General features: G+C 35.4%; 1 protein-coding gene across 1 annotated transcript in view; it reads right to left on the bottom strand.

The window, feature by feature from the left end:
* ITGA4 (integrin subunit alpha 4) overlaps positions 1-26,544 on the bottom strand; it is a gene marked incomplete at its 5' end in the record, with an annotated part of 82,180 nt that overhangs the window by 32,096 nt on the left and 23,540 nt on the right. The window contains 11 exons of the mRNA XM_084242177.1: positions 7,126-7,280; positions 10,147-10,301; positions 10,676-10,721; positions 11,306-11,396; positions 12,947-13,041; positions 19,332-19,443; positions 22,596-22,733; positions 22,824-22,886; positions 23,620-23,705; positions 24,884-25,013; positions 26,281-26,348. Of these exons, the coding sequence (XP_084098303.1) occupies positions 7,126-7,280; positions 10,147-10,301; positions 10,676-10,721; positions 11,306-11,396; positions 12,947-13,041; positions 19,332-19,443; positions 22,596-22,733; positions 22,824-22,886; positions 23,620-23,705; positions 24,884-25,013; positions 26,281-26,348 (1,139 nt within the window). The remainder of the gene's footprint in view (positions 1-7,125; positions 7,281-10,146; positions 10,302-10,675; positions 10,722-11,305; positions 11,397-12,946; positions 13,042-19,331; positions 19,444-22,595; positions 22,734-22,823; positions 22,887-23,619; positions 23,706-24,883; positions 25,014-26,280; positions 26,349-26,544) is intronic.

Below are 26,544 nucleotides of genomic sequence, written 5' to 3'. Positions count from 1 at the left end.
AGTCATCTATTTTTGGGCATTTGGGTTGTTTCCAAAGCTTAGCTATAGTAAATAGTGCTGCTATAAACATAGGGGTGCAGGTGCTCTTTGGAATTGATGTTTCTGTGTCCTTTGGGTAAATACCTAGGAGTGGAATTGCTGGATCATATGGAAGCTCTATCTTTAGTAGGTTGAGGAATCTCCACACAGCTTTCCATAGTGGTTGGACCAGTTTGCACTCCCACCAGCAATGCAGGAGAGTTCCTTTCTCTCCACATCCTCGCCAACATTTGTTATTGCTAGTTTTTTTAATATGTGCCATTCTCACTTTTGTGAGATGGTATCTCATTGTAGTTTTGATTTGCATTTCCCTGATTGCAAGTGATGTTGAACATTTTTTCATATGCCTGTTGGCCATTTGTATTTCCTCTTTGGAGAAGTTTCTTTTTAGCTCTTCTGCCCACTTTTTGACTGGATTATTTTCTTTGTTTTTGTTGAGTCTCGTCAGCTCTTTGTAGATTTTTGTAATCAGTCCTTTATCATTAGTGTTGTATGCAAAAATTTTCTCCCAGTCGGTGAGGTTTCTCTTTGTTTTGGTTATTGTCTCTTTTGCTGTGCAGAAGCTCTTTAATTTAATGTAATCCCAGCTGTTTATCTTTGCCTTCACTATCACTGCTTTGGGCAATGAGTCTGTAAAGATGTCTTTGAGGTGCATGTCATGTAGTGTTTCACCAATATTTCCTTCTGTATATTTTATGGTTTCAGGTCTTATGTCTAGTTCTTTAATCCATTTTGAGTTGGTTTTTGTGCATGGGGTGAGGTAGTAGTCAAGTTTCATTCTTTTGCATGTAGCGACCCAGTTTTTCCCAACACCATTTATTGAACAAACTTTCTTTGCTCCAGTGCATATTCTTTGCTCCTTTGTCAAAGATTAGTTGACCATAAATCTGTGGGTTTATTTCTGGGTTTTCTATTCTGTTCCATTGGTCCGTGTGTCTGTTCTGGTTCCAATACCATGCAGTTTTGATGATTATGGCTTTGTAGTATAGTTTGAAATCTGGGAGAGTGATGCCTCCATTCCCTTCCTTTTTTTCAGGAGGGTATTGGCTATTTGGGGTTTTTGGTGGCTCCATATGAATTTCATCAATATTTTTTCTATTTCTTTGAAGGATGACATTGAAGTTTTAATTGGAATAGCATTGAATCTGTAAATTGCTTTTGGTAGGATAGCCATTTTGATAATGTTAATTCTTCCGATCCATGAGCAGGGGATGTCTTTCCATTTCTTTGTGTCTACTTTTATTTCTTTTAACAGTGTTTTATAATTGTCTTTGTATAGGTCCTTTACTTCTTTTGTTAGGTTTATTCCCAGGTATTTGATTTTTTTTTTGTTTCAATAATAAAAGGAATGGTTTTCTTGATTTCTTCTTCTTCAGGCTTATTGTTCGAGTATAGGAAGGCTACTGATTTTTGTGCATTGATTTTGTATCCTGCCACTTTACTAAACTGATGGATTAGTTTAATTAGTTTTTCTGTGGTGTTTTTGAGATTCTTTATGTTTAGTATCATATCATCTGCAAATAGTGATAGTTTGACTTCTTCCTTGCGTATTTGGATTCCTTGTATGTCTTTCTCTTGTCCTATTGCTCTGGCTAGGACTTCCAGTATTATGTTGAAAAGCAGTGGTGAGAATGGACATCCTTGTCTGGTTCCAGATCTTAATGGGAATGCTTTTAGCTTTTCACCATTGAGAATGATATTGGCTGTGGGCTTGTCATATATGGCCTTTATGATGTTGAGGTATGTTCCTTGTATCCCGAGAATTTCAAGGGCCTTTATCATAAATGGGTGTTGCACTTTGTCAAATGCTTTCTCAGCATCTATGGATATTATCATATGGTTTTTATATTTCTTTTCGTTGATGTGTTGGATTACGTTGATTGATTTTCGGATGTTGAACCATCCTTATGTCCCTGGAATAAATCCTACTTGGTTGTGGTGAATTATCTTATGGATGCATTGTTGGATTCTGTTGGCAAGGATTTTGTTGAGGATTTTTGCATCAGTGTTCATTAGGGAGATTGGCCTGTAATTTCCTTTTTTTGTGCTGTCTTTGTTGGGTTTTGGTATTATTTGCATTTAGTGTAATGTTGGCTTCGTAGAACGTATTTGGTAGTATTCCTTCTTTTTCCATTTTTTGAAAGAGTTTGTGTAGTATAGGCACTAATTCACTGCTGCACGTTTGGTAGAATTCATTTGTGAAGCCGTCTGGGCCTGGGCTTTTGTTTTTGGGGAGTGCTTTGATTACTGCTTCAATTTTGCTGCTTGTAATTGTTCTGTTTAGTTGTTCTATTTTTTCTTTGTCCACCTTTGGATGATTATATCATTCTAGGAATTTGTCCATCTCTTCTAGGTTGTTGAATTTGTTTGCATATAAGTGTTCATAGTAATCTCTGATTATTCTTTTGATTTCTACTGAATCTGTTGTGATTTCTCCTTTTTCATTTATAATCCTATTCATGTGTTTTCTACCGTTTATTCTTGTGAGCCTTGCTAGAGGTTTGTCTATTTTGTTTATTTTTTCAAAGAACCAACTTTTGGTTTCATTGATCTTTTGTTTTTTTAATTTCTAATTCTAATTTCTAATTTATTTCTGCTTTGATTTTTATTATTTCCTTTCTTCTACTGGCTTTGGGGTTTTTTTGTTGTTCTTTTTCTAGTTCTTTGGGATGTGAGATTAGGTGGTTTCTTTGAGTTCTTTCTTGTTTGTTGATGTGAGCCTGTCTTGCTGTTTATTTTCCTCTTATTACTGCTTTTGCTGCATCCCATACATTCTGCAAAGTGGTGTCCTCCTTGTCATTCAACTCAAAGTATTTTTTAATTTCTTCTTTGATCTATCTCCTCATGAGTCCAGTGGTCTTCCAGTAACGTGGATTTCAATCTCCAGGAAGTGGGAGGGTTCCTTGTTTTCTTTTCATGATTTATTTCTAGCTTGATGCCTTTATGATTGGAGAAGATAGTTGGAATGATTTTGATTTTCATGTATCTGTTGATGTTTGTCTTGTGGCCCAGTATGTGATTGATTCTGGAGAATGATCCATGCGCACTTGAGAAAAATGTGTACTCGGATTATTTTGGGGGCAGTGTCCTATAGATGTCTGTTAAGCCTATGAGTTCTATGTCTTTATTTAGGACTCTAGTGTCTTTGTTTATTTTTTGTCTCGATGATCTGTCCATTGGTAAGAGTGGGGTGTTGAAGTCTCCCACTATATATGTATTTTCTTTAATATCTGCTTTCAGAGCTGATAATAATTGTCTAATATATTTTGGTGCCCCTTCATTTGGTGAGTATATATTGATGAGTGTTATATCTTCCTGATGTATTGTTCCCTTGATCATAATGTAGTGTCCCTCTATGTCTCTTTTTACTTCTTTTAATTTGAAGTCTATTTCATCTGATATAAGTATGGCTGTTCTGCCTTCTTTTTTGGTCCATTTGCTAAAAACATGCTATCTTATAAGAAAAAAAAAGAATGCTTAACTCCACTTCTCTTGTCAGTTACTGACTTCAGACCCAGTTTTTTTTTTGTTTTTGTTTGGTTTTTTTTTTTTTTTTTGGTTCTCTTTAGATAAAAACTTTGCGAAGAATCACCAATACTTTGCCTCCAATTCCTCTCCTCCTTTTTCCTACTACTCCTCTGAAATACTATTGTCACAATCACCAAAAGCCCCTGGCCCACATTGCTAAGCCCAGTGGTCAGTTCTCAGGCCTCATCTTAGTTGACCAAGCAGCAGCACTGAAGGAATACATTGTAATAACTTTCTCCCTTGCTCTGCTTTATTCACTTTACTTCTAGGAGGCCACAAGCACTTGGTTTTCTTCCTTACTAACCTGTTGGTCATTCTCATTACCTTAGAATGCCTTTCTTTTCTCTAGAATCTTGTACAACCAGAAGTGCAGACCTTGACCTTCTCCATCTGTGATGACCTCATGGCTTTAAAAATCACCCATATGCTAAAAATGTATGTATATTTTCAATTCTATGCCTCTCCTTAATTTCAGATCAATATATACAAAAGCATAATTGATATTTATACTTGCAAGGAAAATCAGGCCTCTCCAGCAGATACACAGCCAAACCCCAGAATTTTCCACTTTAAGATTATTTACCTTGCAATATTGTCTCTATTGATGGAAACTATCCTCCTTCAGTTGTTTGGGCTATAGACCTTTCAATCATCCTGAAGCCCTTCTCAAATGCTCAAACCAGTATCTCAGCAAACTGCAGGATCTGCCTTCAATAATTTCTCACCACATCCATTGCCTCCACCTTCATTGGTGGTTTTGGAGCCATCATCTCTCACCTCAGTTATTATAGAGTCAACCATGGTTCTCTACCTTTTAGTCTCAATACAGCAGCTAGTGTGTTAATACTAAATCACATCATCTCACTTTTTGGACCCAAACTCAACATTATATCCTCATTTCACTCACAGAAAAAGCCACAGGTTTTGTATGATGTGACTCTCTTTCCATTATTATTAGTTCACATTTCCAATCATCCTTACCTCCCCATTGTTCCCTAAAACAATGAGGCACATTCCTTTCTTGTGGCATTTTAATCTAGCTTTTCTTTGTAATATTTTTCTCCTAGACCAGGGATCCTCAAAGTAGGAGTCCTAAGCCAGTAGCATTAGTATCACCCAAGTATTTTGCAGAAATGCAAATTCTCAGGTCTTACCAGATACCTACTGAATAAGGAATTCTAGGTGGAACCCAGCAATTTGTGTATTAATCAGTCATCTAGATGATGTAACAACATGCTGAAGTTAATAACCACTGATCCTGGACATCTATTGATACATGGGTAATTTCTTCACTTCCTGCAAGTTTGTTTAAATGATGGTTTCTGAATGAGACCTATGATGACCACTCTATTTAAAACAGCATCTTTTACTCCTTCTCTAGCATTCCACAATTTCCTGTACTCTGCTTTCCTTCTTCCTCTTTATCATCATCCATATCTCCTAAAATATGCAAAATTTACATGATCTTTTTACATTTTACCCACTGATCTACACACATGCCCCAACTAGAATCTCAGACAATGTAGGTACTCAATAATTAAGCACCATTTATCAATTAACTTAAGTGCTTATTTAATATAAGACAATTTAAGATATGGCCAAAGGGAACAGTTATACAAGGAAAGCATGCCCAACTAGTTGGCAGGGAATCCTCTGAGAGGTGGGGACTATACGCCTGAGTTCATAATTAACAAATGTCATCACATTTCATTTTAAGGGATGCTGAGGTCAAATATGTCTATTAACTCTCCTGATAATGGACATGTTTAATTGAACATGGGAACAATCCAAACATCCTGACCACTATTTGTCTTCTTTTCCCACTATTAATGAAAAGATAGAAGAATAAAGGTTACTATCTAGTCTCTCAGACTGTAGAATCATGGCAGTGTTAATGTCTTAGCATGCCTCAGGCACCGTGCAGAAGTATTATGTGCTGATTATACCCCTATATTTTCTTAAATAACAGGTAGAGCTTCTTGATGGAACTCAAGGTTGTGGGCAACTGATTCTGTGGTTCCTCCAATCTCCCTGTGTTGGTTGTAAGAGAGGACTGGAGTTTGTCTTTCTGTATATGAGTTTAAAAATGTCCCAAAGCAATCTTGGAATGAAAAAAATGCTGAAGAAAGCAATTACTTTTTTTAAAAAGTCTCTACTATGTACCAATGCCAGAGCTAAGTGCTTTTGTTTGACATTAGCCAAGGTCAATGGCTGTTATCTGCTGCCACTGACAATACAGTAACACTGTAAGTTTAAGTACAACACACACAGGAAATTCTGCTTAACTGTCATTTTTACTACAGACTTATTCCGAAGAAAGTGTACAATTTTGGTGAACCCTTGTTCATAAGAACAATGCCAAGAAATAGGACTAAACAAATCAGATAAAGTTTCTGCCATTTACACAAATTCAATGTAGTATGTTTCTTTGTAAATATTTAATGTTAATCCTTATGTTGCCACTAAATAATCTCAATGTTAGTCTACAAAATTGACTAACCTAAGTAAAATCACAACTACGTAGGATTAAAAAAATCCACCTCTAATTCCTAGCATATAAAAATAATTACATTAATATCATTCTATTTTTTTGGCTCTCAACCATCTAATAGCTTTATTCTGGTACAACAATAGAAAGTATTAAGGGAAATGAGGAAATTGCACAGGGATTATAGCCTTAGCATTTAATAGGGTATTGGAGTCTTGATGCTTGTTTGCATTTGCTTGGAATACGTATCTAAGGGAAAATTAAGTTCTAAGCTGAGGCGACTATTTAAAATCCCAGAAAAGGCTCCTGAGAATAGTTGGCTTTTTTGTGACAATAGATTTTCTGATGAAGTACACAGCTCCCTAATGAAAAAGACCTGGCACTGTTTCATAGGATAACATTTGACCAATGCAAGGGACTTGATGATAATTTTGGGAATGAGTGTTTTAATAAAAGAAATATGAAATCGGCTGTGCTTTGGCAGGACATACCCCAAACCATCATGAGAGCTGTCATCCCAGCCTACAGATGATCCCCAGGCGACACTACAACTGTGCAAGTTCCCACTGACATCACCGACAACGCTGGCTCACAGACAAAGACATAATCTAAAAGCACTCATGATAGATTCTGCTTTGTTAAAGTCAAATGAAAAACCAACCAACTTCCCCACTGCCCTCTGCCCACCCCCACCCCCAAAAGCCCTATCCTGAAACAGTTCTGAGGCTCAGCAGCTACTTAATGTATAAGTTTGGAGGCAAGCCTATAAACAAAGTTAGGAAAATAGCAATTGTAGAAAAGGAAAGACAAATCTTTAAAAAACGTGATGCAATAAACATGATAAATATGAAATAAAAAAGTTGCAAAAAGCAAATGTGAATTATCCAGATCTCAGGATTATCTAACAGTTCGATTCTGGAGCAACAGATCATTAGGTTCAGGAGAGGATAACACTTGCTTCATTAATACACTGATATAAAATGAAAATGCAGTAAATCTATTACTGTATTGATAACACTGACATATAGATAACATTGACATATAGATTAATACAAACTAGTTAGGGTTACCCGCATAAATGCTTGATGTGTTTGACAGTTAGTTACTCTGCTTGACACTTTCATGCTTCCTGTAATCACATCAGAAGTTCCATTAGAAGAAAAGTAAAATCTTGATGGAGTCTCTGTCTTTCGGTTCACATCCAGACTCATGTTATAAAACAAAACTGCAAAATCGTAGAGAGATTGCAATTAATATAGTTATCTAAAAATATTTACATTGTTACATGCGACATGGTAAAAATAAATTTAGTGGAAATATCTTAAATTCTCTCATCATTAGTTTTTTAAATGATCCTGAACTATGAAAAAGGGAAGAGTTTAAAAATATGAATTTTAAAATCTTTATACATTAATAAAAATTTATTAACTTTTCTCTAGGCTTCTATTTTTTAAAATGATATTAATATCTTTGGTGATCTGCCTAATCTTTCTATATATAAATGTCTCAATACTTGAATTCCAAAGCTGTTACTAATAATAAAAGTCCTGAGTAAAATTTCTGATTTCAAGTCCTTTTTGTCCTTAAAACAGCTAGCTAAGGAAGAAAAGACAAAACACCACAGGTGCTCAAATCTCACAGGCAATATTCTGCCTTGTGTGGTAACACATCTAATTTAATTTTTGGTTAATGTCATTTGTTTGTTTCTGATTGAATGAGAGGGGTTGCTATTATTTTGTTTTGTTTTTTAAAGTAAGCTGAACACATGTTTAAAAAGTCAAATCTATGTAGTTTACGCAAAGACCCCTTCTTTGTCACCAAAGACCCAGAAGTCTCCTTCATGTTTTCATTGTTTCTAGTTTGACCTTCCCATGTTAATTTGTGCAAACACAACACACATTGAAGACATTCTCTCAATATTCAATATTGGTACGAATATATTTCAAATCTGGCATAGTAAATCATCTACTAAAGAGGATTTTCAATACATAAAGAAAAAAATTAAAAACAGCTCCCAAATTCCAAGCAGATCTTACCAAGAAAGTAAGACCCAGTTCTTGAATCTAAATGGGTTCTTTACAAACTGTATCTAATGATATGCTGAGATATGACTCATTATATAAGGGCAATAATTCATAAGTAGTATTTTAAATAACTTATACAACTCCTGAAGTTCTCATGTACATCTAGGAGTAACTTACTCTTCTGGATAGTTTGAGCTATTTATTTCAAGGAAGCATGGATATAAAACCTGTATTACTCCTACAAATTTCAGATAAATTTTCAACCTACCTTTTATTTAGAAAATAAACTCCAAACCAATTGACTTCAAAATTATAATAACCAAGATTCAATACCTCAGAGAGATAGCTATAATTGAATATCTATCCACAAATTTATCACCCTGAGCTCAGACAAAAAGTAAGTGAAAAGGTATGAATAACAATCCATTCATGATATGAGGAAAAATGTATTGGTTATATTAAACATGCTTACATTGTGAATTATTTCTCTCAAGGAGTCATTTTATGACAACTATAAAGCATGTTTTGTACCAATGCTGTGGTTATTTATGAGTTTAATATATTTGTTTTCAATCACTTTTTAAAAAATATCTGCTGACAGTGGAATTGGTAGTACAACAAACAGTGATTTTACATCAAGGGAAATAGTCCAGCCTATTAACGTGCATCTTTCAGATAATCCATCAGCTTGTCTGTGTTATTGGGGTCACACTTTCAAACTGCACTTCGCCCATCAATAACTGGATGAAGGTCTTGCCCACAGTCCTATCATTCAGCTCTAGCCAGGACCCTGGCAGAATACAATCAAAAGTGATTCTGATGAAAAGCAGATCCCAGACTCATTCTGTCCGTCTCCTTACAGGCTTATTCAGACTGAAACCTGTTACATGCCCACAGTTTGACTTAAGAAACATTTGCTGTCCTTCATATTGTTAGATGCCTACAGCCAGAAAGGTTATGAGTACAATCAACTCTAGATGGTTCTTGTGAGGCTCAAGGACTGAATTATAGATGTCAAAGTGATAAGCTCAAGTATACTTCTCTCCTATGATGGGCTAGTTTCAACACACATAGAGCAGAAATGGAAGCAGGATGCTCCAGGCTTACTAGATTTCACTACACCTAATTGCCAGTAGGGGCTACAAGAATCAGATTCACACTGAAATAAAAATGAAAGGTAATTTTTTTGAAATTTGTCATTTTGGGCCAATTTATAAAGGTCTATCTGAACCCTTCTGTAGACAGAGAGGGAAGTTAATTGGCACCTCCCTAAATTCATTCTGTTTCATTTATCCTGTAACTTATTTTTGTCATCTTGTTTAGAGTCAATTTAACTGGTTGTAGAACCACTATATTAACATCTTAAGCACTACAAATAATACTAAACATGAGCAAAAAAACACACAAATATGTATTCTAATATTAGCTTTAGTATAACATAATTAGGAATGTTTATCTGCCATAAAAATATAACACTTATAAAGTCACATGTATTTGCCTTGAGATTATTTAACCCCAATCCTGGATGAGCCATATAATACTACTTTCTCAAAGCAGAAACTTGAGAGTTCCCTCTGTATAGGGAAACAGGCATGGCTCTCAGGAAATGATTGTCAAATAGTAAGTCCTTAAGAGATGTGTGTTATTTATGGAAATTAGAATCAGATTCTATACTCCAGGTAAGCTTCTTCAATTACTCAAACAGACTAGAATAAGAAGAGTCTCCTTCCTCTTGGATCTTCCAATGTCAGCTAGTTTAGACTTTAAGAAGCCCAGTAAAACAAAGGAGGAACCGTGATGTTTTTCTACTCTAAAGACATCTTATAGACTAAGCTCAGTTAGTTCACCTTAAATAACACAGGAAGTGATACATGGCTTCTTGCCACAACTTCTGAACAATTACAATCTTAACACACCCCACACACTGACATTCCAGGTGGCTGCTTTTTCCTGTGCTAAAGAAGACCCCATGGTGAAACAAAGTGAGGGTTCATAAGATGATCCAGAGGTGAGTGACAAAGGGCACACTTCATTAACTCTTCATTAACTCTGCTAGGGTACACTTACCAATATAACCTGGAACTTCTTTGCCCTTGTATGAGAAACAGAGTGTCAGATTCATGCACACAGAAGGCAGCCCATTTTCAATACAGTCAAACTTCGTTCTATTTACTGACTCGGGATGACTTAAGAAAGCATCAACAATCACTACAGGTCTTGTCCTAGGAAGAAAATAAAATTAGCAATATTATTAATTGCAGAATTATTTTCCTTAAGAATTACTCTGATATTATCAGCTTCCATGGACTAAGTAATTTCACAAAACTGCTTGCTTTCTTAATAGTCTATGCATATATGCTCTTAAATTTCCATACATGAGTAAACAGAAATTTTCATTTAAATTTGTAAAAATATTGACTTTACCTGATGATTTGTTAATTATACTTAAGGTGAGAAAAGCATCTTGAAGTTCAAAAATTAAATTTCAGAATATCAACAAGAGTATTACAAGGTCACTACCATGATTTTAAAAGTTGCCTCCCATCATTTACAATTAAACCCATTATCATTAAGCAATGAAATGGTTCAACCTTACCTTAGCAACACAGCAGAATTAGACCGAAAAGCACCAACTGCTACATCTGGAAGATAAAAAACAATATAGATTAATGATCATCGTTAGTCAAAGAGAATTATTTTTCAACCATAAATGCTTAAATACATTTCACTTTTTGAATATTTACAGAAAATTAATTAGAAAAGATATGCTTACATCTTCAAGTTCATTCCACATTTGTCTGAATCTATTCATTTACAGTGACATTCACCCATTTAAAATATAGTAGAAAAACAAACTTTATGCTTAAAACTTAAATATATATAAAAGAAGGCTTGTAAAAAATACTCAATTTTTGGATTAGAAATAGTCAACCAGAAATCTTCTTTCAAAGTACAAAAAGTGGCCTTCTTTTAATCATGTGTTTCATTAATTTTCGTGGAAGCGTCTCACTATTTTCAAGAACAAGGAATAAAATGTTAAGAAACTATTAGTGTAGAGCTCAAAGAATGACTTATTATTTATGACCTGTCCTTGAATTCAAAAGAGCCTTAAAAATGAAAGAAAAAAATCAGTAAATTAGAATTCTTCTATTCAGGTTTTATGTACTTCACAATAAAACATCTGCAATAGTGCTTATTCCAATTTATAAAATACACTTATACTTACCTACATATCCATTATTATCTGCATCAATTTGTCCAGATATAGACTGTCCAAACATACTTAGTGATTTACTAATTTGAATTCCTTCAATTCTCTGAAAAATAGGTAAGTTGAGTAGGAAGCAGTTAATAAATACTGAATATTAGAGACAATCAATGACATGGTTAAATATGCCTTCTTATGTGCTGGCACATCTATTAACAAAACAGATTTCTGATAAGTCAAATACTTGTATCAAAGACAGACAAAAGTTTCCAGTTTAAAGTGGGTTGTGTTATCATCTATTCTGCAATTAGAAAAAAATTTATTATTTTGTACTTTGTGAACAAAGGGAAAACCACATAGGGTAGATCCCTTAAATAGTCCTGGTTCCTTCACCCTAGTCTTCTTTCAAGCTCTGCTTCCCTGACCAACATGAATAATAACCACACAAGTAGTCTGGAAAGTAAGACATTTGTAATCACTATGTGCTTCCTATTCTGTATGCCTAACTCTATGTTCAAGTACTGATTTATAAGTATTAGGCTGCAATCCATCCTAAGAAAACCAGTATTTTTTAATTACACAAGTATGCATCTTTCATATTAAATATAGAGGGACATTTGTGTATTTTGTACAATGAAAAGTAACAGTATTCACTAATGCTTCTATAAAAGTTGCATTTGGAAAAAATGTTTTTCTCTTTATGATTATGTAGTTTTTAATATACTGAAAATACCCTAATTTCCCCGATATAAAAGTCAGAGTTACATTAGGTAACTTCAGTAAAATACTATTGTGTAACTGCTCTGCACTGAAACCAACACCAGGCATCACGAGTGTCTGCATTCCCTATGAAAGCGTCCATGAAACCAGGGCTTTAGTCACAAGGCAAGACGTAGTTAATCAAATCCAAATGGACTTATTTGAAACAGTTTAGATATTAGCTCAGAAAAGAAATGAAGGGAAATGCAGAGGGAACTCTTTTAATAGGCTAAAACAAATTAGAATGAAATTGAAACCAGAATTCTTATTTTAAAAAAAATGTTTTGTTATTAATGACCATAAAAATGAGCCTATATACTTATTAGTGAATAAGGAAGAAATAGTAAAATAACATATTAAATATTTAAAGAGCAAACCAAGAAAAGTCGATTGACATTAACACGGAAAGTTATTTTTTCCTGAATGTTTTATTCTTTTAAAAATTTTTTTTCACATCATTGTTCATTTTTAAACAATATTTGCTTTCCCCCACCCCCTCAGGTGTAGTATACCCATATAACTTCCTACACCAATGCACTAATAAGGAAAGTTTTTCTTTTTTAAGATTTATTTATTTATTTATACAAGCACTGGGTACAGTCAGAAGCGCGGGAGGGTGAGAGAATTCACCAGAGCCAGAGCGGGGAACAGAACAGGCAGACTGACGAAGTACACTGCTGAGGGGAGCAGCGGGCAGCAGGAGAGGTCTGCGCACCATGCGGGACCCTCCTCCGGTGGCCGGGGAGCAGCCGCGGATTGAACCGGTGCTGCAGAGGCTCCGGGCAGCTTCGCAACCCAGCACTCAACCGCTGCGCCACCGGGGAGGCCCACTAATAAGGAAAGTTTTAAGGAAGCTTTTTTATTATCGAAGCTGCTTTTGGGAATAGAAGAGCATCCTACCTGTGAGAAGGCCGGTGAGATCCCGTCTGCTCGGCCATTGTAAATGTAAATGGCACCTTGCAAGTTATCTTCTTGTGGAGCTCCAATAGCAACATCTATGCAAAATTTAAATGGCCGAAAAATTCATTCTTGATACAAAGAATGCCTCTCTAAAAGCTCTCATTCATGCACCTCGATTCATATCACACAAGAAAACTCCTACCAAAAAAAAAAAGCTTTCCTCACTGGATCCAAAAAAACAATTACAAAATACTAACATCATCACAGCAATATACAGAACTGCACAGAATAGTTTGAGCTTAGGAGAAGCAGAATGAATAGGTCTGAAAAATTCTCACAGAATGGTGAGGCAGACAGCTAGGGTCTGACCCCAGCACTGGGTGTGCCCACCTGCACTTTGCTGGGTCCATTCCTTAACCTTTGTTTGGTTCCCACACATACAGCCTGGGCTCTGAAGAGAAGACGCCTTGGGGAAGAACAACCTAACTCATGTACTGCTTATAGCAGCACCTGGTATATATTAAGTTTTATTATCTATGAATTTTATGACCATGAAATTCTCTATTTTTGAGATCTCAACTTCCCCTTATTTGCAAAATGACTTGTGAAAGTGATTGTTTATTAATACACACACATCCATACAAAGTAGATTTTAGAAAATGAATTTCTTCTATAAAAACTGCACCACCTTCACAATTTCGAGATTCACATCAGATTATAATACAAGAAAAAGGGGATTTCATCAACTGACAAAAGAAACTTAAGCAAAAACTAAACTATAAATGTTGTGGTTGCTCAAAGTGCTATAAATATACAACAAATATGAGTAATACTCCATGGAAAAACTTTAACAACTACACTGGTGGTTTTTGATTACTATTTCAATGGGAATTAAAAAAATATGTAACTCTGCCAAATGAACAATTTTTAAAAGGCAAGTTTTTCTATTTTTCATCTAAAAATGTAGACATACCTTACACTTTGTTTCGACATACTAAGCCTACCTGCTTTTGCCTTTTAAAATTATTTTCCTATGTAAATATACCATTTATTTATTTATTTATTCAGTGAGTAACCACTGAGCACCTACTGTATTCCAGGTGTTTTCCTAAGACTGGCAATACAGGGCAGCGACACATAAAGGAAGTGATGATCTAATGGGGAAGAGCTGCAAGTAAAAATGGAGTAATAACAGGACACTGGGACACAAGGTGGTGAAAATTAAAGGTGACTTCTCAGAGGTGTCTAAATTGAGATTAAGATTTTGACAAGTCATAGCCGAGTGAACAAAAGCAAGAAGAAGTATAGACAGAGGAAACTGATTAAGGGAGCAAGGGGTAGCATGGCACACGTTAAGAATGATGGTAACCAGATTCATATACGCAGGAGGAGAAAGAAGGGACAGGAAGGAGGGAGATAAAGGAAAGGCGTAGGGGGTAAAGTATTCTATAATCACTAAAGACAAACCATCTGCAGTGTGATTAAGACTGGGTTTTTTCTTAACGATTGTGCTAAATCCTAGGCAACTAAAATTCTGTATCTTGATTTTTAATGACATTTAAACAGATATTAAGCCTGCAATATGAAGTTGTCTTTAGACAATTACAGGTTCAGTTATTAGGACTAATGATCTATCTTAAGATACTTTGAAACAATATAGATGAGCCTTTTCAGTTGAAATGCTAAAAAGGCCCAAATCAATTTATTTTTTGATAATTTGACAAAAGGTTTATTAGACAATCAAAATGAGGATTCAAACTCAGGGAGCAGTCAACAAATTGGCACATTCAATTTCATTCCAAGAAGAATGGATTTATTCAGTCTTTGGCTATCTGATAAATAGATCCAAACTCTTACTTATTAGCAGCATTATAGTCAGATCTGTTATATAATCTACTAAAGTTATAACTATCATAGGAATGAGGAAAATTAATGTTTTTCCATGTCCATTCAACCTTAATTTGGGATACAACATATAGAACAAACACTGACATATCATATTATTGTTACTTTTCAGTTGAACAGAAAATTTCATTCTGTTAACATAAATCATACAATCATTAAGATAATCATAATCTCAGCATCAGCTAATAATTACATAGTGTTTAAAAGGTCAGGAACTGTGTTAGGGACTGTATACATTAGTGCATAGGATTTTCTTTTTTTTTTTAAAGAGTTATTTATTTATTTTTATACAAGCACTGGGTACAGTCAGAAGCACGGGAGGGTGAGAGAATTCACCAGAGGCAGAGCGGGGGAGGGGGGGTGCAGAGCAGGGAGCAGAGCAGGCAGAAGGACCGAAGTACACTGCTGAGGGGAGCAGCAGGCGGCAGGAGAGGTCTGCACACCATGTGGGACCCTCCTCCGGTGGTCGGGGAGAAGCCGGGGATCGAACCGGCGCTGCAGAGGCTGTGGGCAGCTTCGCAACCCACTGAGGCCCTAGTGCATAGGATTTTCATGACAACTATATCAAATAAGCATTTTTCATTCCTATTTTACTGATGAGAGAGCTGAGGCACACAATGTAATTTGCTCAAGGTTGCAGAGCCAGAATATAGCACAACTGATGTAAATCCTGCAGTGTAATAGCCTGTGCTCTCCACCACTATACTCTATAAAATTATTAGGTATAGGAAGCTATATCCAAAGTTTTGCCCTCCCAGAACCAATTCCTGTTCAGCCTCAAAGAAGTGTTGAATTAATAATTTAATAATATGTCTATTTCAGGGACACATAAGCAAAGGCAGCTAATACTTTATAATTAGTGGGTTATCGTTGGTCTTATTTCAAAGCTATTTAGGCATACAGTCTAAAATTCAAGTGAAGGAGGTGAGCAAGATGGTAGCAGATAAAAATGTCAGGTTTTCTTCTTCCACTTATTCTCAACCAAACTGCAACCTGACAAAGCCAACAACCCCCATTGGGGGCAACAATACATTGGGAGCAACAATACAGGAGAAAGTGGTAGGAAAAATTGCAATTAAGCTGTTTTAAAAGCAGTACCAGGACAAGAAAACCCATGAGGTGGTGAGCTATTGTATAGAGTCCTCTGCTGTTAAATGCACATGCAAAGATCAGACTTTAAAAACTGGGCACTGCACTGAAGAAGGGGGTACAGAGTTAACATGTAGGACAGTGAGTGCACCACTGGAGAACCACAGGAGTAAGGGTGCAGGGTGATGATTAATGGCTTCGAAGTGAGGCTCCTTAAACTAAAATAGTTTGAGCCCAATATGACAGGCTACAATTTGCAGTTTGTGGTTGTGATGCATGAAACACCTGCCTTCTCCCACCGGAGCCAAAATCAAGACATGCAAATGCTCACAAACCAGAATTTGAAGCACCTGGATCTTAATAACAGGACACAGCGTCCCAAAGGAAGGCTTTGCTTCCTTGAGAAGCAAAGAGAACAATCCACAGCTTGTGGCTCTGTCTCAATTATAGTCTTCACTCAGCTCTGCATCTATTACTCAATCAAGGCCTGGAAGTTGAGGCTGGCACACTTCTGTAGGAGACACTGTGGCAGAGGGGTTGATTGATGGGAGGGGATCACTGTGGACGCCCACCACATCACTTGCTTGGGCACCTGCAGCATTGGAGGAAGCTTGAACACTTGCTGCTCACTGGAGGTAATCTTTGTCACCATTACAGTTCCATTACAGGCCCTTCCAACCTGTTACCCTGCTGGCACCAGTGCCTTCATCATCTGAACAGACTCAAAGGCATCAGTGATGCATGTCAATTCTATCTCTATAAAATTAAACCCGGACGATGTATAGAAAAAGATATGTTATAAACATGTACTGAAGTAAACCAACATAAATGTAGCCACTCAATGTAAATGTGCTGTGAATTATAAAAAATTCTACATAGCATAAAAATAAAATAGTAAAAATGATCATCTTAATAATCTTTCAGACATGAAGATATTACTTTTAGGGGCTCACTGGTTAGGACTATAAGAGAAAGCATTGTCTGAAACCCAGGCTCTCATATCCACTCCAAAATACCACATTGTTCCCTGAAGCTTTCCTCTAAATTTCTTTTCCTAAGTATCATGGACAAAACACTTTCTGTCTGTCCTTCACACCACTGGAAAGTTGCCTGGGGTTTTCCTAAGTACAGGAGTGATTTTGATAAGGGAACTGGCCAACTATCATGACATTTTTACAGCACTGATTATAAGAATTCAGGTTTGTTGTTGACACTTTGATGGCACAAAAATTATTTCTCATATGCAACGCACACATGTGCATGTGCACGCCCATATGTTTTGATACATTCAAAATACTGAATGGTCTTCCTCCAATGTGTCAATTAAAATGATATGGAAGGAATCAGAAGTAAACAAAATAAGTACTTTGTTGAATGATTTTGGTATTAAAGAAGTTAATTTTATCATATAACATATAAAACAATAAGGTGCATAAACATCCAGAGATGTTTACTAGGTAGTCTCCTTAAACTCACTACTTAAATAGGTTGTTTTTTTTTTTTTTGGTAATGTCTTAGTCTTATATTTCACTTTATTATAAGTGTTTTAGAGTGTCACTATTTCCTTCATTTATTATAGCACACGCAAAGGTGTCAGGTATATCTAACACAAAATAATTGCTCAATAAATATAGGATTGCTGACTATTTGTGAAACATAATGTCCCTCAAAATTTTACAGATGTTTTAATGAAAAATGTCTCGTGTAATCATAATAAGCATAAAAATATCTACATATACTTTTTTATTTCCTTTTGTTTTTAAAGTAGTGAAAAATTCTAGAAATAATAATTGTACAGCAAATCACATCTTATATTTAATAGGGTTCATTGGAAATACATAATCAATATGTGCTCTTTTTGTAGAGTAATCCATTTTAAATATTTTAAGTAGAATGAAGCACCCAGGGATAACAAATTAAGGAAGTGGGCATTTATAGTATTCCTTCACTTATTGTCAGGATCCAAATTATTTGACCTAATATTACCATATACCAATTGCCAGTGACAATATCAGGAAGACACAATTCTGGACCCTGAAAATAAGTATAAATTACTTACGTGTTGACTCTAAGAATTACACATTCTTCTCTGAAACCCCTTTGTCTTTTTATACACAGTTTAACAGACTTTGTCATTTAGTTTTAGATTTGAAAAAACACTTTAAAAGGGAAGGATGCAAAAGACAGGTACTTAAATGAAGGCCTGATATCTAGGCAATCATTATCGGTTCCATTAGAGATGCTTCTGTATCAGCCACTGTCTCTAACTCTGTTGCCCCTTTATCAATGTGCTCTTGGGATCCCCAAATCCTCCCACAGTGCAACTGTAAACTAAAAAATGCCTGGAAAAGTAGGGAGAATGCAGATCTCTACTCTGGCTCCAGATCTGTAGCTGGCCTCTGCTGGTTCTTTCAGCCTTTGCTGTGCTGATTGTTAAGGAGTATGGGCCTTATGAGCATATAATAAAAGTTTTTTCTTCATTTTTTAACATTCCTGAAATAGGATCCTTCTTATAACAGTGTATCACAATTCAATAAGTAGCAGATTTTAGGTGCACATAAAATATTGCAATTAATCAGTGTTGCCTCCTAATCAATAAAAAGAGCTATTTTGAATGTCATCCCTTAATAACAATGGCAAGAATCAGTAACTGATAACTGGGCCTCCCTGGTGACGCAGGTGGTTGAGCACAGTGCTGTGAAGCTGTCCGCAGCCTCTGCAGAGCGGGTTCAATCCCGGCCTGCCTATGAGAACCCCACAGCGCGGCAGCCTTCCCTGTCTCGCCTGCTGCTCTCCTCAGCAGGGTATTTTGTCATCCTGCCTGTTCTGTTCCCCACTCTGTCTCTAGTGAATCCTCTCATGCCCCTGTGCATCTGGCCTGTACCTGTTTCTTGTATAAATAAATCTTAAAAAAAAAAATTAAAAAAAAGATAATTTTAAAAAAACTTGATAACTTAAAAGTCAGGTTTAACACTAAAAAGGAAAACATGTAGCACACCATTTTGGCTCCATTTTTTATAGGACGTAAAACAACATAAAACTAATCATAGGGCCTCCCAGGTGGCACAGGGGTTAAAGTCAGTGCTATCAAGCTATCACCAGTCACTGTAGTATGAGTTGGATCCCCCGCCAGGAAACTAATCCACATGGCACAGCAGACCTCTCCTGTCTTGCCTGCTTCTCCCCTCAGCAGTGTGTTTCAGCATATCTGCCTGTTCTGCTCCCCACTCTGTCTCTGGTGAATCCTCTCAACGCCCCCCACCCACATCTCTGGCCCACACCCCAGTTCTTGTATGCATAAATAAGTAAATCTTAAAAAAAAAAATAAATAAATAAACATATTCTTCTCCTTGTGCAGAAATCAAGTATCAAATTAGATACTTTTAATTACCTTCAAAGCCATCATTATCAATGTCGCCAAGATTAACTATAGATTCCCCAAATCTTGCTGCATATTTGTCACTTCCAATGAGTTCTGTTTCTATTTCATTCATTACTGCTCCCTAGACAGAAAAGGGGAGAAAAGGCATCATTACAACACTCTAACAACTTTACACATGATTTACTGCTGTAATTGGATATGGATTTTTTTCTATTGCTTCAAACAAGTTGGACAAACTACAAAGTAAGCTTTAGTACACACATCTCAGTTCAATTCAATAAATATTTATCAAGTATGTCAACACATATAGTAGGATGATTAGAGCTCAGAGGACATAAAAAAATTGTCAAATGCATGATCCCTAGCTTTGAAAATCCAATAAATCACTTTGATAACTCAATTTAGCAAATATTTATAGAGCTCCTACTAACGGCACACTGTGCAAAGAGTGAACAGGTGCAAGGGGACAAGTATTTGTGTACAAGACACCTTCCTTTTCCTGAAGTAGCTCACAGTTTTAGGGATGACTTAGCACTGGCAATTGGAGACTCACAAGTTGTACTGCTTTGCATAACAGGAAGGAAGCTGAGTGTATCCAACTGGCAGAGCCAGGAGAGATTTAATCAAGGAGACAGCATTCAAGGTAACTATCCAAGGGTCAGCATAATTTTGATATACAGAGAAAATTATCACACACAAAAAAACAAATTTCAAAGTATTTGGCTATAACAAATAAGATAAAAAATCTCAAAGATTGGAGTCTTGAGTTTTTAAACTAAAACCAGGGGAAATGTACTCTCCATTTGGGGAACATCAGGAAGCCACCAAAAGTTTCTGAGTTGAGGAGTGCCACAACTGCAGTTGCATGGATCATGGATTGGTAAAATGATAAAGCTGGAAAATAAGTTATTATAAGAACTATTCAATAATGCTGCAATAATGAATCATTACAATAATGGCTATCAGACCTCTTCCCAAGCTCTGATTAAGTCACTCCCTCATAGTAATAATAATTTTAAAAAATCCAAGCATTACTTCTCACAGATCTTTTCTTCTTTAAAAAGCCTATCCACCATTCCCTGACCACACAAGTTTTCCTCATGAGATGACCTTCATCTTGCTTTTTGAACTAAAAAAATCCCTATTACTGCTCCTGCTTGAACACTTCCCTTGCATTAAAAAACCTTGACCCAAAACCAAAGTGAATTACTTCATCCACTTGGGATGTAATAATAATGTGCCCTTTACCATGATGTATTTCCTTATTTACTCGCATGTTTATTTCCCTCCTGGTTTGTGAAGTCCTAGAAATCAGGACAAAGATTATCCTCAGCATTTCCAGTTGTTTCATTTGAAGATATTCATTGTTTTTATTTTTTTAATGAGCGACTTTTTAAAATCATCTCTCCAGACACAATCACTGGCACCAATAGCAGTGAATGACTATCAAATGAATAAAGAGCGAGAGCTTCACTCAGAGGGAAATACCTAATTTAAGGAGATGGAAGGAGAGACTTAAAGGAAGACAAGAAGACACAGACCCAGAACAATACAAAGGCACAAAGTCCCGGGGTGGGGAGTGGGGGTGTAATTAAAGAACTGATGTCATGCTAAGCTTTCTCCAGTTACAGAGAATATGGCCAAGAATTTACCGGAAATCCTTATGTAGTAGTGCCAGTAAGAGGAAGCCAGATTCATTCAAGTATCATTTATTTTTGAGTACATTCTAAAATAATTTGAGTATCTACTTGCCCAGGGCCTCTTCTAAGCCCTGAGGAAACAGCAAGAAAGAAAATAGATGAATCCTCTCCACATAGCATCTACACGGCGGCAGAACAGACACTAGCAGTAAATGCATAATGCCAGGTAGTGGCATTCTAGAGAGTACCATTTTAGAGAGCTCAGAAATAGCAGGAAGAAAACAAGGGGAACATCATCTGTTCCAGGGGTTTTAAGAGCTGCAATAAATTATTAAATTAACCCTATAGTTTAACAGTGGCACCTCAGAGTAGGGATGAGGGAACAGTGGGTAGTCTAGTGGGTAGGATTCCTCCTCTTGTCCTTAAGCCAAGGAGCTTTACTTTTACCTGTTATTTTCATTTTGAGATAGCTAAGATTTCAATGAGAAAAAGGCATTATATTATTTACTGTATATATGCTACTGCTGAAACTGTTTTCAAAAAGTTTAGTTGTAAAGAGAAGGAAAGGAACTATGCAGAGTGAGGATTTGGCTAGTGTAAGAACACAGTTTATGCACAGGGACATATGAAATGTCCTTGGACGAATAAAGTAATGCCTGCTAGCACTATAAGGAGATACTAACGATCAATTTGTGGATGATACTTCTTTTATTAAATTTAGATTTAAATATAGTATACAAAATCCCAATGCATAAATAACTACCCTCCTCTATACCTGGAACTGTGAGAATCTCCCACCTTTATAAGAGTATTGTCTCTTTTAATCTGCTGCTTAATAGAGGAACTTAATAAATGCTCTGAAACCAATGAATAAGATTACAAATACTTTCTTGAAGCATTTTACTTTGTTGAATCCTGACTGAAAACACCGTGCCTTAAGAAATGAGCCAATCTCACAAACCTGTTCTCACTCTTAGATCAAGGACAGGCCTAGATGACATTAGGCTCTTCGGGTTTTTTGTTTTGATTTAATTCCAAAAGTGAGACTGATAACGCCAGCAAAACTCTTAAAGCTGATCTGCCAGGTAATCAGTTTCTACTCTAAAATATCTGCCATACTTTAAAACTCAACTCGTACTTTAAAAATCATAGCATTAATTGCCTATTTACATAACTACTATATGCGCATTGGACTAAGCTATGTCAATTCTACATTCTTAGTCATAGTTTACAGTTTCCACATTTCTTTCTAAAATTACTACAAATAGAAGATAATTATCAAATTATATGAAGACTCACTACAGAGTCAATAAGAAATCACATTTTGAGAGTTATGTAAAAACCATTCTTTCAAATTAGATTTGCCTCCACTACTTGAATGAACACATACAGACTGTGAGTATGTGTATTCCAACTGATCTCGTACTTCTGGAATATCAAAATGGGACAGATGTCCATTTGTCAGTGTGTTCTGTGTCATTTTTAGACCATCAGCATTATTAGTAGAAATTTTATACTTTCATCAGCAGGATAAGCCTAAGAATCTATAACCTTGGGACTCTGCAGAAAGACAACCTTCAGTTTTCATCATAATCTCATAAATGGCTTCCAGTTTTTAAGCAATCTGACATACCAAGCCGGAGTTGATGTACACGAACACTCTCCCTTCCTCCCTGATGACACTCTGCATGGGGGCTCCAACGAGTAGGTCGGAGAAGCCGTCTGCATTGAGGTCCACAGCACAGACAGATGCTCCAAAGTAAGACCCAAGCTGCCCAAAGCAAACCAGATCCAGTCACTGAGTGAAAAGCATGGTTACTCACAAAAGCCCATGGTGATAGCAAAGGTAGAGACATATTACCTTTTTACCTTTCATTTCATGTAAGATGTTTAGTTTTTTTTCCTCTATGCTGAATATGTATGCCTGCAATTTGGGAAAGTAATTAGAACAGGTTAGACTGACAGCACATTGAATTATTGTATTTGAGTGGAGGACTATGTGTACCTTGGTGGGGGCTATGGTGTGGTAACATACATCTGAAGGGTGCGATCCTATATCTCTAAATCATATACAGTGTGATAAACAAATGTTAACTCAATAAAAAATTATTTGACTGAAACATAACTTATTACTGTTCAAATATATTTTTTAAATCCTTTCAAGAGTGATACAAATGGAAGCACAACTTTCTCAGACACTGTATTAATCCCTCACAGACAGCAGAGAAAGTAGTATGCCTCACTTTTCAGTGTAAGGCTCAGCAAAAAAATTTAGTTTTTAACACCCATGCCACAACAATGTAACTATAAATAAGTAAAATAACATTTCATTTCCTTCTTCTTAACCACAAAACATGAAACTGTCTCAATTCCCCTTCAGTTGTAAATTTTCTAAAATAAATATAGTCCTGGACATAGTGAGATTAATTCACTCATGAGAAAGGAAAGCCTGATGGGATTTTTATAATTTCCACAAAGTGCTTCCACTAAATTTCATCTAAAGCCAGGCAACTATCACAATTCTATTAAATTCAGCCTGTTAATCATATTTCTATTTTCCATTTTTTAGAATTTTTCAGTTCTTCCTTTAACATCTCATTCTCTCATATAATCTATTTGAATCTCTGTGAAAAAAAATACTAAAGTGCTGTTCTTACTTTACCAATCTGTTCGTGCTGTGGGGCTCCTCCAACTACTTCAGTAGTATGTGGACTCCGAAAATGACCAGCTCCAACGGAGTAGCCTTCAAGAAAATGGAACACCATGTGAAGCTCCTCATTTATGACGGGTAGACTGTATCATAAACCTTCTCATAAAATTAAATGTGACTGAATTAAAAAAAAAGTACAATAAACAGTGTTATCAATATTTAGTGAATCAATACTCAAAATTGGTCATTGACTACACATTGTAGAAATTAATAATGTGTATTATGAAAAGAGTCACATCTATTTCCAAGTCCTAAAAAATGCAGATAGTTCCTTGATTGTGGTTTATTAGTCTCTGTCTAGTATAAGGACATGCTAGATTTCAAAATTAGAACAAAATTTTAATGTATATAAAACATTTTAAATCTAGAATAATAAAGTCTCCCTAAACTTTGATATGAAAAGCTTCCTACTGTGATAAAAATTTTAAAACACAAAAGTGGAATCATTTTATGTTCTCATGTGCTAACACAACATGTACTTCACATGTAGCTTGGTTTAAACAAATCTGTATTGAAAAAACTATAGAAAAGTGTTCTTTTTATTATATCAGGAATTAATGCTAGAAAAATCTTGTATTTTTGTATAAATGTACATTATAATATGTCTTAATACTGAGTTATTAAATAAGAGGAGGGGGTGAACAGGGTGGGCAAGAAACAAGATAAAAATAGTTAAGCTATGAAAATACTGTAAGAACTCAGGAGGCAAAGGTCAAAGTGCTGTTTTTAGACCCACATGTTTCACAATGTTACACTTGTCTGGAATGCCACCCACAGTCCCATCAACTTCCAGTTGATCCTTTTAAAAAAACTACACTTATTCAACCACTCTTACATGTTTAAATGAGTTAACTCATGTATAGTGTTCGCAAAAGTCCCTGGGATACAGAAGGTGCTCAATAGATGCTACCTATAAACCAGTAAGTTGACTGCATAAATACACATGCTTACAAGCATTTTACTGTAAAGAGTAAACTGACCTAGGAGTTCTCATCTAAGAATTATATATTGATGAATGTAGTCACATATGTAAATTTAAATTTTTAAGTTAACTGCAGTTCTTACATTGTATCCTTAAAGACTTTATATACCCTTTATTTAATGGCTATTGACTATTTTAATCTTTTCAAAAATGTAATTTCCCTTATTTAAAATTACTAGGACAGGACGTATAAGTTAGAGATTATTTAGCTTGTCAATTTTTACAGTACCTAAATAACTTCCAAATTTTACTTGATTCTTTTGGTCTAAAAAAGCCTTGTATTTATTTGTAGTTATGTTGTAGACAAAAACAGAACCAGTCCAGTAAGATGATCCTGGGGCTCCCATCACAATTAAATCCTGTTAAAAGAAAACAACAACAACAATTTGTTGTCAATTAAAAGTTTAAACTCACCACCCAAATCCTCCTTGGAATAAAATTTTAAGTAAAAAATGAAGAAAATAGATCTTTGTACTAGATTTCAGAAATCTGAACAATTTGTACTTTTTTTAAAAAATCAGGGAAAAGCCAGAGAAGTTAGCTAATAGAGTTTTAACAAAATGTAGAATTTCAGAGAAGAAATTTTAAAATTCCCACGAGATTCCTAATAGTGTCCACTTATCAGAAAGCAGACTTTCAAATCAAAGGTAGAACCGTTAAATACTAAGCTTTCAGGAGAAAGGCAGCATGGTGTCTATTAAAGCAAATCATATCTGGGTAATTCATTAGTGCTCATTAGGAGATAATCATGTGTTGCCAAAGAATAGAAAGTAGACTTAATTTATTTCAATTTGCAAAAAGCCGTCGATTAATTTCCTTAACTATGTTAGCTAAAGAGAGGGAGTGCAATGGAATTTAGAGCATATTTGATGATAAAAAGAAGTTTTTTAAGAAAAGGAAACAGCAAAGTTTGTGAAGACTTTCAGCAATCAAAACCTATTTAATATATTTCTTAATTTCCTAAATAATCCTGAACTTTTAAAAAGGGTCAATCTAAATATAAAAAAAGCATTGCTATATATTTTTTGTACATATTTTTGGGAAACTGCTACCACAATGCATGATACTGCTAATCTTCATAGATCAGAAAGCATTCATGAGTTCATGAATAATGGGTTTTTAAGAGAAACTGGGAGATTTGGGGGTTGACTACAACTGCCTTTTCATTTATTTTAGAATGTCAGAAAAAGAATAAAGTTTGTGAATACTGTACCTTACTTAAAATGATATTAACTTTTCATAATTTTAATGAATACTGGACCCATGCTTACTCTCCCTCTCAACTAGTAAGAAAAAAATCACACACTTGGATATTTTTAATTCCCAAGTTAACAAAACAACTATAGCTACTTTTGATATCCATTCAAGTATTAATGAAAGTGACATACTTTAGGATATAGCATAGTTTTTTTGGCCTTGTGTAATATAACCATCTAAGTATTAAATTTTTCTCAAAATAAATGTGGAGTATTGAGTGGTAAGAATTACGTTATGATAATCTCAAATATGAAACATTGTTCAGATGTTACACATTTTCATTTCAAAGCATGCCTTTTAAACCTTCAGAAGAATTAAATTCTGTATGCAAACACTAAATAGCAGCTCTATTATTTTTTTGACTATTACCTGTGTGTAAAAACTAGATATTCCAGCTTGACATGATGCAAAATTTTCTCCAAATTTTCTCACATAATCTAAAATTAAGTAGAAAAACAATTCAGGATTTCATGTAAAAATAAAAATATAATCTGCTTAATTTTGTTACAGATCCTTACAAATATACCTCTTGAGGTCTGTATTTTACACTCCAATTTTATAAAGTCTAACTGATAAACTTGAAAAACACAAGTCTCTCCCATTTAAATCTTCAAAATAAACCTATAAAACAAT

This window comes from Talpa europaea (genome assembly GCF_964194135.1).
Source record: "Talpa europaea genome assembly, chromosome: 1".
Classification (NCBI taxonomy): Eukaryota; Metazoa; Chordata; class Mammalia; order Eulipotyphla; family Talpidae; genus Talpa; species Talpa europaea.
The sequence above is the reverse complement of the archived record's forward strand: the minus strand, read 5'-3'. Positions and strand labels throughout refer to the sequence as shown.